The following is an 11381-nucleotide window of genomic DNA, read 5'->3' on the forward strand; positions in this document are numbered from 1 at the left end:
TTGTATGTTCGCTCCGTGCTCATGTGGGTTTCCTCCCACAGTCATAAGACATACAGGTAGGTTAATTGGCTGCTGTAAAAACAAATGGCCCTGGTGTGAGTGTTTGTGTGACTTTGCATGTCCCGTGAGGGACTGGCGTCTTGTTCAGCGTGTGTCCTGTCTTGCTCCCATTGCAGATTCCCCCACCACCCTGTACTGGACAAAGTGATTCAGAAGACAGATGATGAATATTTTATTATATAAATAAGATGCTGAAGTAAAAGTTCATTGTTAAACTTTTTTCATTAGAAAGTGTGTTGTAGATGGCATTTTATACACAAAGTGTATATGAGCCTCACCTTTCCTTTTTCAGTCCAAAAATGGGAATATGTGCATGGATTAAGCTTCCCAGCCATGCTGCAGTTGTCAATACCCTGGCTTTTTTCAGGAAATCACTGGATCGGATCCTTCATTTAGCTACTAATTATGAAATGGGCCAACAGTCCTGCTCTGTTTTGTAATCTTATGTTCATTTGACTGTTCTTGGGTGCCCTGTGCTCAGACAATCAATGAACAGCAGCACCCATTGTCTGACAGACCTCTGTTACTGCTGCATCCCACAACGCAGGGTGCACAGCTCCAGACCTGGAGGCCAGAAGGTTTCAGCTTTTCCATCCACTAAAGCCAATAACTAACCAATCGAACTCGTTAATGTCTTAAATGGACAAGATGAAGTCTTTCCTTGTTCTTGAGCAGCCGAAGATTTAAACAGAGTCATAAAGCCTGCTGCACAGTGGCCCTTGTGGACTTTGTTGGACTCCTTGGGAGATGGGTTCCACTGCCAATAAGAAGTTCTATTCATTAAAGCTCCTTTAATTTTTCATTTTGATATTTGATTTAAGTTGCATTTTAGAGGACGTTCTTTAAAAGCTGTCTAAAAAGTTTTTTATAAATAATGTTTCCTAAATTACAGTCAGCAATGATATCACATTCAGCTCCTCACTGTGGTGCTCTTTTGGCATTGTCTTTCTACTGACCTGTCGCACACACATCGTATCACAAACATATCACGCCCTCATTGACATTATAGCATATGCTTCTGATTACCTTCAGAAAAATGAGCACAACATGCATACAAACATATTAATGCACGTTAAAATAGAAAATGTGTAGCGTGTTTTCAAGGCGAAGCTTTTATATTGTTTTTCTTTAATTTGTAATTTAGTTTCAGGAAAGATTTTTAAGTCTAAACTATTGTCAACAGTCACATTGTGTTCTGGACACATTGGCATTACATCTTATAGACAAAAGGGATAATTCCTTTCTCATTATCTTGCATTTTCTTAGTTATTTAAAGATTCGTGTGGGGGAAAAAAGACTAATCATTACCGGAACAGTGCCAGAAAGAGAGATGGTACATACAGCATGTAGCGCTAACTGGAAACAAGACTTTACAGACTCAAAGCATTTTGTTACAGAGTTAATTCCCCGTGAAAAGTGCACTCTCTCTTTGTGCATTGTCTTTCTGGGAGTAGCAAAGAATATTTATAGTCTCACCTCCATACAACCATGGGATCGCCGTTTACTGTATATAAAAAGAATCGAGAGGAGACGGTTAGCTTTGGTGTTTTCGCTGTTCCTCGTTTATTTTAAACTCAGAGTCCGGCTGAGTAACCGTTTCTCTGTCCGCGCTCCTAACGCGGTTTCCAGCCGCACTGTAGCGAATTGAAGGAAAAACTGCCTTAAGGCACCATGAGTCAAATCTTATCTGCCCCTTACAAGAAGTCCACGTACAGAAAGTACTCTTAGCCAAACCGTCTCTGATAAGAACTCCATTTACAGTTAGACTTCATTCTGAGGAACATTGCCACTTAAAATGATTTAAAAAATGGTTTTATTTCTTATTGAAACCTTTACCTCATATAATTTAAAATTCAATATATAATTACAAAGTTTGGAAAGTAACTTTGTTTTTTTTCTACATATCCTAAAACGTAATTACTAATAGATTTAAGATTAAAATTACTAACATATAATTTAAGAATGCTGAATTCTTGATTAACTGTTTGAATTGCCTTCAGGAATCGGTGTTTATAAAAACGATATTCTTCTTTGATATCAGTGATGTAGACTGATAAAATTATTAAGAAGCTATGGAGATGAATACAAAATCTTTAATAGCAGTTACTGTATGGCAACGGTTTCTGTTTCAATCCCTTTATGATCTAGTGTCTACTGGTTTTTGTTCCAACCTCAATAGTTAGCTTAACGATGAATCGAATTATTTTCTTATACATAAAATTGGTCTTTTTAACAGCTGAATATTAAAACTTTTCAATTCAATGAAGGTACAGCTGCATGCAAAACACTTCGGAGTCTCGTTAGAAGTACAGTATTACAGTTATACAGATAATTACAGTTTTAGCTCAATTATGTAACAAAAAGCTTGATTGGAAGAAAACCCAGAAGAGATCACGCCCTCCAGGACCTGAGTTTGACACCTTCAGACTGTGGGGAGCAAAGTGGACAAACACAGCAAATTAAATATAAGGAACAACAGGTTTATTCCACGCCCTTTTCAGCATGGAATAAACCTATTACTTCTTCCTTTGCAGCCTACGCATGCTGACGTAGCTCCCCACCTAAACTAAATTAAATATAATGTAAATAAACAACACGTGGTTACCATGGTGATCAGCGCCGCTGCCACCACAGGGCTCTTGGGTTCTGGATGTCATTCTGGCCCGGAGCACCTTCTGTGTGGAGTCTGCGTGCTCTCATGGGTGGGTTTCCTTTCAGTGTTCCAGTCTCTTCATTTCTTTGAAATCCCAGGAACCTCCGAATTGCGTGGACGTGTAATAGGCTCAGCTTGTCACACGTGTGCCAGTGGTGGCCAGACTGTGGTCCCGCTCCGTGTCAGGTTGGGCTCGGACTCGCGGCGGCCCCAGAGGCTGAGACACCTGTGGGTGAGGGGTGATGTTCAACCATGACGCCTGACTGTAAAATAAATGATCAAAAACGCGTTGTAGAAAGCAAATCAAGAGTCGAGTAATTGTTTTTGCACAATGAGTGGTCATCTATGTATTGTTTAACTGTAATCTAATTTGGCTAGACTCAACTTCAGATTCGCTGCAGACTGGAACTGGGACAAGATCTTTGATTTCGCAATGATCCTCTTTTACAAATACACATCACAACTCTTCTCTACCGCTACAGGGTAACCCGGACCTCTACATACTGGTAACCTAGCAAATAATCCAATTTATAAAAATGCATCAACCTCATAGATTACAGAGAAAAGACAAGTGCGGACGTTGATTGGGGAAAGCCATAGATACAATTATAGTTTTTTTTTAATCGTTTTTTCGTTTTTCCCTAACGAGAACTTTGGACTGTAATTAACATTAATACGTAAACACATTCTGTGAGTAATCTCAAAAGGGTCATTCTCTCCTGTCCTGCATCATTATTCGCATCTGCTGTGTTACGCAAAAACGGCTCTTATATTATTATACAGATTACCGTGAACTAGTGGGAATGATGTCAGAAGAAAATGGGTTATTGACCTAGATTGCGTTACCCTCGCGCACACTGGAAGGAGTTCGTAGGCTTGTGGGTATTGTAGTTCATTGACTATTAACCTAGGATTCTGTATCCTGATTTGTGTGTAGATGAGAACAATTGAAATCTGAACAGAACGGTTTAGTATCGATACCCTGCACCGTATGTCTTGTTAGTCAGCCCTCTCTAGATTATGCGATAATAAAGAACTTTTTTATGACGAAAAACTTCAAATCCCACAAGCCAACATTGTAGTCACGCAGGCGCCGTCTACGCCTCGCTGCGGACGTGTGGATCGGTTTTCCATGAATGGGTGGTGGATATGTATGTCTGGGCGATGAGTGTTTTATAAAACGGAAATCGTTTTCTGATATTATGGAATATTTTTTATTTTAGTCTCCGGAGCTGACGGATGTTTATCTTTAACGGAAATCTTTCTTTCAGAACTCCATCTTCTGTCTACGGAAGAGCGGGGATTGTTTTGAAACAGCGCAATAGAAACGCAATCTCACGCAACTGTGCGAGTTTGTACCCTACACTCGAACTAGCCTGCGGATCCACAGATAATGCCTCGGGACAACATGACCTCTCTCATCCAGAAAATTGCCAGGCAAGCCCGCACGACATTCAGGAACCGCGGCTCGTCCTCCATCGGCGAAAACAGTAAAGTGTTTCTGGAGAACCACAGTAAACTCAGGGACCTCCTAGCCGAGATCAGGTCGGAAGATCTTAAAATTGTCCCCAGGAAAGTCGACAGCGCCGCGATCTCGCTACCTCACACGCCCCCGGTGACTTACATGCACATATGCGAGACCGACGCGTTCAGCATGGGGGTGTTTCTGCTGAAAAACGGCAGCTCCATCCCGCTGCACGACCATCCGGGAATGAACGGGATGCTGAAAGTCCTCTACGGCAAGGTGAGGATCAGCTGCTTTGACAAGCTGGATAAGCCCGCAGACGCCGCTTGCGAGGCGCAGTTCACAGCGCCCCAGGTGCCGTACCGCAAGGATGCTTTGAGGAGGTCGGTGCTCAGATCCATTGGGGAGTACACGGAGGAGAGTGGGCCTTGTATCCTGACTCCCCAGAAAGACAACCTCCATCAGATCGATGCCGTGGACGGACCCACGGCGTTTCTGGATATCTTGGCACCGCCTTACGATCCCGATGACGGGAGAGACTGCCACTATTACAAACTCCTGCAGCCGGTGTCGGACAACTCGGGCAAGAAGTCAGAGTCTCAGGAGCAGCAAGAAGTGTGGTTACTGGAAATCCCGCAGCCCCCTGATTTCTGGTGCGGGGGTGAATCCTACCCTGGTCCCGAGGTTAAGCTCTGAGGAGCGGTTCCGTGATCTGTCGAATTACAATAGTTACAATAGTAGCTCTAAAACTACAGTAACGGATCTGTTGAATGAGTCACAGGACCTACAGGCTGACATGTTGGTTGAAATTCACTTTGTAGATAGTTTTACATAAAAAGGGTTCATCAGCCAGCTTAGAGCATTATTAATAACTGTCTTTTTTTGAGAATTGCTTCTGTAGACAAGGCGTTAGCGTGAAAGCCGTGTCATCTTATATCCCTTGTTATGTTTAATCATTGTCTATACTTAAAACGTGTAACTCAAGTAAATTGATTTGCAAAGCATTTATTGCGGTTCTTAAGTGTGATTACCTTAATTGTAGCCTTCAATTGCATTTAAATTATTTGAAGTGAGAAAATTATTATACATTGTCCTAACTGCTATCTAAATGTTTTTTTAGCTTATCTAAATAAAATATACACTCACTTGTACATGCTTTTCTCAGTTTCAGATTGATTCATCTAGAAAACAAAATCAAATTGGGAATAGTATGTTTGCGAAAGATACTCATGGTAATGTTTAAGGAACACCACAAAAATATTTAACAATAGACAGATACTCCATATTTCAGAATGACGTGTGCAATAGTTTTGTTATATGGTCTGCAGTTTATTGAACAATGATTCAGGAAAACGTTTTTCATCATTCAGTAATAAAAATGGCAATAAGCAGCTAAATATGGCAGCCAAACGAAGTTTTTTCCTGCACAATAGTTTACAGGAAATAAAGGAAGGTAATGTTCCCATTACATGTGAGATTGGGTCAGGAGTTCTATGGTACAATGTTCAGATCCTTCTCTAAGTGCTCCATAAGCCAATGAAAAGTTAATGATTAAAAGATTGTATTGATGTCCAAAAGAAGGAGTTTGCATGAAGCACAAATATAATTAACTTAATGGGTGCTAGAATGATTCTTAGCATAAAAACGTCTCAGATACAAAAATGAAACCCATCCATTTCCCTTTGTTTTAATTTTTCTTATCCATGGTGTCTCTGTGACATCCAAGAAGCTGCTTTACAAATGACAACTATTTGAAAATGATACAAAACAGAAAAAAGTTCATCTTCCCTTTTCCAAACATATAACCCAATTAAAAGCATGTAAGGGGAAGACACGCCAAGACAACATCATCAGTACTCTTATCAGGGGAGTCTTTAATTGTTAGCTGAAAACTAATTAATTTATAACCGACAATAGGAAACATTTCTCCACAAAAAGAGTTGTGGGTGTCTGGAACAAATGTCCCAGCCAGGATAAACTGATGGACAGAAGTTTAGGTTCAAAGTGAATTGTGTAATGTTCTGTGGTTTGGAGATGTCTTTTGTACAAAGTCTTCATGGTGTGACACTATGCTGCAATGTCCCAGGTTTTCACCTGCAGTAGTTTTTCCTTACCTGCTCTGTTGGAACTTTTCCTGTGGCTGTTTTTTTACTCTCGTGCTTCTGCTCATGAGAGTTTTACCACAGGGGGGTCTCAGACTGCATTCCAGGCGGGACCAGTTTTTTGCTGCTTATCCGAACCTCACAGGTCAATGAAATAACTTCATTATTTTTTAATCAGATGCATATAGAATTTTTTTCTTGGGGTCCACATACTTCAGATTTCTCAAAACATTCGCTTCATTAAAGATGCAGTTATGTCAAAAACACTTAAGAGCCTGGTTAGAAGTGTTATAATTAGGCAGTTTATTAACTAATTACACCAACTGTGTAACTGAGAGCGCATTTTGAATGCAAGATGCTGGTCCCTCAAGGAACTGAGTTTGAGACCCCCTGTTTGGCGTTTGTCATGATTCAGCTGTGATTAAGAGCTCGTCCACGCACTGTGGAAAAAGCAGTACAGCCTAATTGAATGTTTGAATCAGCATGGCCAGATGTAGTGCTGGATTCATTGTTGCAGCACTCTTCGTTTTTTTTTTCAAATGTGTGGGAATATTATAAAACCGAGCAAAAAGAGCTTTTGAAATCAACTAAAAATCAGACAGGAGTGGAAGTAAAAGAGAGTTAATTACCACCCTCCATGCTGAGCTTGTGGCTCTGAGGGTGCAGAAACTGCTCCTCACAGATGAGCACAGATTAAAAAGTTTTCTGATTGATGGCCAGGACGGTCCAGAATGGATGGGGTTTGCCTGGGAGAACTGGCAGGTACATCTTCTTTTGAAGGTTCATCTTCTTCTTCCTTAACAGAAGTTGCGATGCAGGGACACTTGACACATGAAGATTAAGGACGTGTTTTAGAGCCGTGATGGAGAGTAGAGAGAGAGAGCTTGGGTCGGGGTTGAAAAGGCTAGTGGTTTGTGGAGGCGGGATGGGCAACCTCAGTCTTTGAGCCACTATCAGTCCCTCTGCTCTATTTTTTCATCCCTTCTCTGACCTTAATTCCTTACCTGAGCGCATTCTTCAGCTAAGAAGTCAATTACTCTTATTTAGGTCTTAAAAAGCTGTTAACTGGAACATGGTACAAACTGCAGGATTCTGAACCTGAGGGACTAAGATTGTCCATGTCTGGCGTAGAGCTTGGAACCACTCTATGAAACTGAATTTTCTTGATGGTTAAATCTGCATACATTAACATTATTAACCTTTTATGCTAGTCGCATTGGGAATGATGGACCATTTTTATATGCCTGTCCCAAACAAAAAATTGTGTTGTAGTATTCAAATAGGCTCTTCTACAGACTCCTTCCTGTTCCCACCAACCCCAGTTTGATTTTGTGTATAAACCTGAATGCTCCACATGAGAGACATGCTTTAAAATGTGATTCAAAGTTGCCCTGTGCTTTGTTGATGTTTGAGGCTTTACATAAAACCAGTTTGCTCCTTTATGTGGTGTTGGTCGTCCAATGGGTAGCCCTCTCTCTTCCGGTCCAGAATTAGTGCCCAGTTATTGGCATGGTGGGTAGCAGCGCTGGGGCCCTAGGTTCAGTTCCAGACCTGGGGTGCTAACTCTGTGGAGTTTGTGTTCTGCCTGGGTTCACATGGGTTTCCTCCTGTAGTTAAAAGGTACAATATGCTGGTAGGTTAGTTGGCTTCTGTGTGTGTCCGGTGAGGGACAGGCCTCCCATCCAGGGTGTACCCTGCCGGAACAGGCCCCAGCTGCCCCGCGACCCTGTTCTGGATAAAGCAGTTAGAAAGCGGATGGACGGATGCCCTATTATAGTGACCTGAGGGGCTGTGCTGTTGCAGGTATCAGCCTTTGAATGGGCTGTTGAACTGAGCTCCTCACTACTTGAGCATTAAAGATCTCGTGGCTCTGTTAAGGTAGGAGTGACTTCGGCATCCCTACAGCTCTCCCCTGATGTCGCTGGTGCAGTGAGTTCTCACTCCCCCGCCAGGTGAGCAGTGCAGTGGAGCTGCTGGTGCAGGTAGGTGCTGCACTGCGGTGGTGGGAGAAGTGGTCTCCTGTGTGTGAAGTGCTCTATGGTCCTCTGGGAGGACTGCAGTTACTTAAGTGAGACATTAGTAGTGAATGTGACTTCCTGCTGCTTTATGTCAAATTTAATGAGTTTCACACTTCAGACAGGACTCTAGAATGAATTCCTCTGTTTTCCTTACTTTCATGGAGCTGAAATAAAGTATGTGTATTTTATTGGATGGTTATTACAATTACTATATATTTACAGTAACATTACTTCTTTTAAAAAGTCCACACTGCTTGCTTTTGTGGCATTTGAGTCCATTTTTGCTAACTATTGTGAACAGTAAAGGCAGTCATAATGCCCAGTTCAGTTCTCAGTGTAATTGCCTCTAATTGTCAATCTAGAATTATAAAGCCGCTTTGTCAAACTGATGATTAGGTCTGTCTTCCACTGAAGTAGTTTCAGTTAACAGTTTAGCATACTGTACTTCATTGGTAACAAATATGTCCTGTCACTTCACAGAGTAGATCGTGAAACTGATACATTTCTTTTATTCTTATGAATGCACCATTTAACGCCAACATTCGAACTCTTCAACAGCAGAAGCTGCCTCTAGAAAATAGGAATATTAAACTTTTCAACATGATTAGCACACAATGCTGATTCTTTAACAGCTATTTATTTGTTTTTTTAATTTAATGCTTATTTTCAAAGGTTGTTTTTGATATTATTTTTAATTTTCCTAGAGAATAGTATGTGCTGTTATACTGGAATGCATAAGGCAGTGAGAAAGGTTTCTGTCATGTGGGTAGAGCTGGAGTATTTTAGCCTGGTGTGTCTTAAGCATCTGCTCAATTTAGTAAAATAGTCCAGGTCATGAGCAAAGAAAATATTGTGCCAAGTGAAAGAAAATTAGAGAAATGGCGTTTTCTTTAATTTTGAGAGCTGCATCTACAGACATTTTTGACTTTTTGTTTACCAGATATTTGCATCCATGAATTTGTATTTTACATACATTGTATATATTCTGTACACAGCAGTCTCAAGTCTGATAGTCCTATAGGTAAGGTTCTAACACTACGCTGCATGCTATGCTGTCAGTATTGAAATATTCACAATATTTTTCACACAAGGTGGGGAAGGGTCTTTATCACAATAGTTATCTATGTTTATTTTCCCTGTGTTTTGCTTTCTTGCTATACATGTGTAGTGACAAGCAACAAGAGGCTTAGTGGTCTGTCTAATTACAATTCTGTCTGACCTCACAGTTCATTGCCCTCCATGCCTCTGGAGGATTCCTAGTTTTATGCCTCTCCCATTTTGAAAAACCTAAACCACATTGAGCAAGATCACAAACTCATCTGCTAGGGTAGACATTTTTGTAATGGTTTGGTTGCTGAACATAGTGGTGCAGTGTGTTGTTTTGCTCTGTTTGTTTGTTTTTCAGGACTACGTTTTAAGTGTGTAATCTGCTGAGAAATATTTCAAATGTGTTCCATACAGAAAACAATACAACTGAAGATGGCTGTAACACAGAAGAGGACTGCTGTAGTTTAAATCACTAGAAGGAGTAGTATGCTTTATGGGTGACACTGAAAAGCTTTGGTGGACCATGGTTAGGTAATTAGTCAATTCTTACAAGAACAAATTACTGTTAATTATGTAAGAGAGTATAAAACCCAGAGTCCTCTGTTTGGCCCATTTAGTAGTTTGGTAATCATCCTTGTCTCTATCTCATTGTATATCTTATTTCCAAATGTTATATTTTACAAATGCCATATTGAAGTTCCAAATTGCTTTTGGAAGGTATAGATTTGTGAAAAGCAGTTTTATATACATTATGTTGTGTATGTGACACTTGCCTTGACATAACTGAGAAATATTTATGAACAGTCCATAAACATTACAGGCCTTACTGAACATATATGTAATTTCTGCACTTTTTCCCTTAGAAGTTGTTATTGTTTTTCATAGTAGCAGCAGACATAATAAGTAGGTAAACCTTTGAGTTTTTGTCAGCAATCAAAGTAAAGAATTAAGTTATTGTAAAGATTAAATGATAAAAGTAGCTCTTGCCTAACTATAAATGTTGTCTTCATGTAAAACGTTTATTCCCCTTAAGTAGAGTTTCTGAAATTATAATTGTTTTTGTGTAGTGTTTCTTTTATCTTTGCATGGCCATTAGCAGAAAAACAACATAAATACAACTAAATAATGTATCTGATTGCAAGTTTTTGCTTTCGTTAATCTTGTGCAGTTTATGTAACAGTGTGGTGGATCATGTGTGGTTAACTGGTTGATCATCCTAATTTATCTTATTAGTTCTGAATTTTATTTTGATGGTGTTGCATTTCTTGTTTTGTTTTTTCATGAGCAGGCTGAGGTGGCCCAGTGGAGCAGTGGTAAGCAGTGCTGCTTCAGTGGGGCCCTGGGTTAATTTCCTGGGGTGCTTTAGAGTGGAGTTTGTGTGTTTTCTCCGTGTTTGTGTGGGTTTCCCCAAGATGCTTCAGTTTCCTTCCACAGACCAAAGACAGTGTTCAGTTAACAATGGGGAAATCGGTGTGCGTGTGCTCTGCAATGGTGTACCCTGCCTTATGCCCATTGCTTGCTGGGATATGCTCTGTGTCCCATGTGACCCTAAATTGGATAAAGCAGTTAGGAAATGGATGGATTGATGGATAGAATTGGTTACCTTTGTTAAGGATCACCCCTTAAGTGGCACATGCATAATGTACATTTTTTCCCATTGGCTTGCATCTGTTTGTGATGTAAAGACAAATGTTTACATCTTTTTTTGTTGTTGTCATTGTTGTTGTTTCAGCTCATCTTAGATTTTGTTAAATATAGTTACACCATGATACCCGTGTGGTTCCTGTAATGGAGTCCCCAGAGAGCCCCAGTACACAAGGTTTTATAGGCAGCCTTTTAACTGTCTTCTCAAGGCCTGGAAGAATTTAACTATGATCAATTAAATAGGTGGTGTGTTCAATTAAGTCATTTCATATACATTTCATTTCAAATTCAAATTCATGGAACTTTATTGGCATGGTTGATTAATTATGGTGTAGCCAAACTACTTACAAATAACATAAAAATTACATACATTTATAGTATAAACACATTAT

The 11381-nt window shown here is 40.1% G+C and overlaps 1 protein-coding gene and 1 long non-coding RNA gene across 3 annotated transcripts; one reads left to right on the plus strand and one right to left on the minus strand.

Annotated features, from left to right (window-relative positions):
- Positions 1-215: 215 nt before the first annotated feature.
- On the minus strand, positions 216-4429 carry LOC107077358 (uncharacterized). The gene is made up of 3 exons (XR_001478404.2): positions 4338-4429; positions 1537-2976; positions 216-817 (listed from the first exon to the last, which is right to left on the minus strand). It is a non-coding gene; the product is annotated as an uncharacterized lncRNA (long non-coding RNA).
- On the plus strand, positions 2695-5329 carry adoa (2-aminoethanethiol (cysteamine) dioxygenase a). Of its 2 annotated transcripts, none has more exons than XM_006630383.3 (2): positions 2695-2762; positions 3985-5329. In XM_006630383.3, exon 2 carries the CDS (start codon positions 4107-4109, stop codon positions 4872-4874), a length of 768 nt encoding a protein of 255 aa, XP_006630446.1. In that variant the 5' UTR covers positions 2695-2762; positions 3985-4106; the 3' UTR covers positions 4875-5329. The 2 variants fall into 2 exon arrangements, with proteins under 2 accessions (XP_006630446.1, XP_015202532.1); XM_015347046.2 differs by lacking the exon at positions 2695-2762 and adding an exon at positions 3827-3864.
- The last annotated feature ends 6052 nt before the right edge of the window (positions 5330-11381 follow it).

Source organism: Lepisosteus oculatus, chromosome 4 (assembly GCF_040954835.1).
Source record: "Lepisosteus oculatus isolate fLepOcu1 chromosome 4, fLepOcu1.hap2, whole genome shotgun sequence".
In the NCBI taxonomy this organism is placed as follows: domain Eukaryota; kingdom Metazoa; phylum Chordata; class Actinopteri; order Semionotiformes; family Lepisosteidae; genus Lepisosteus; species Lepisosteus oculatus.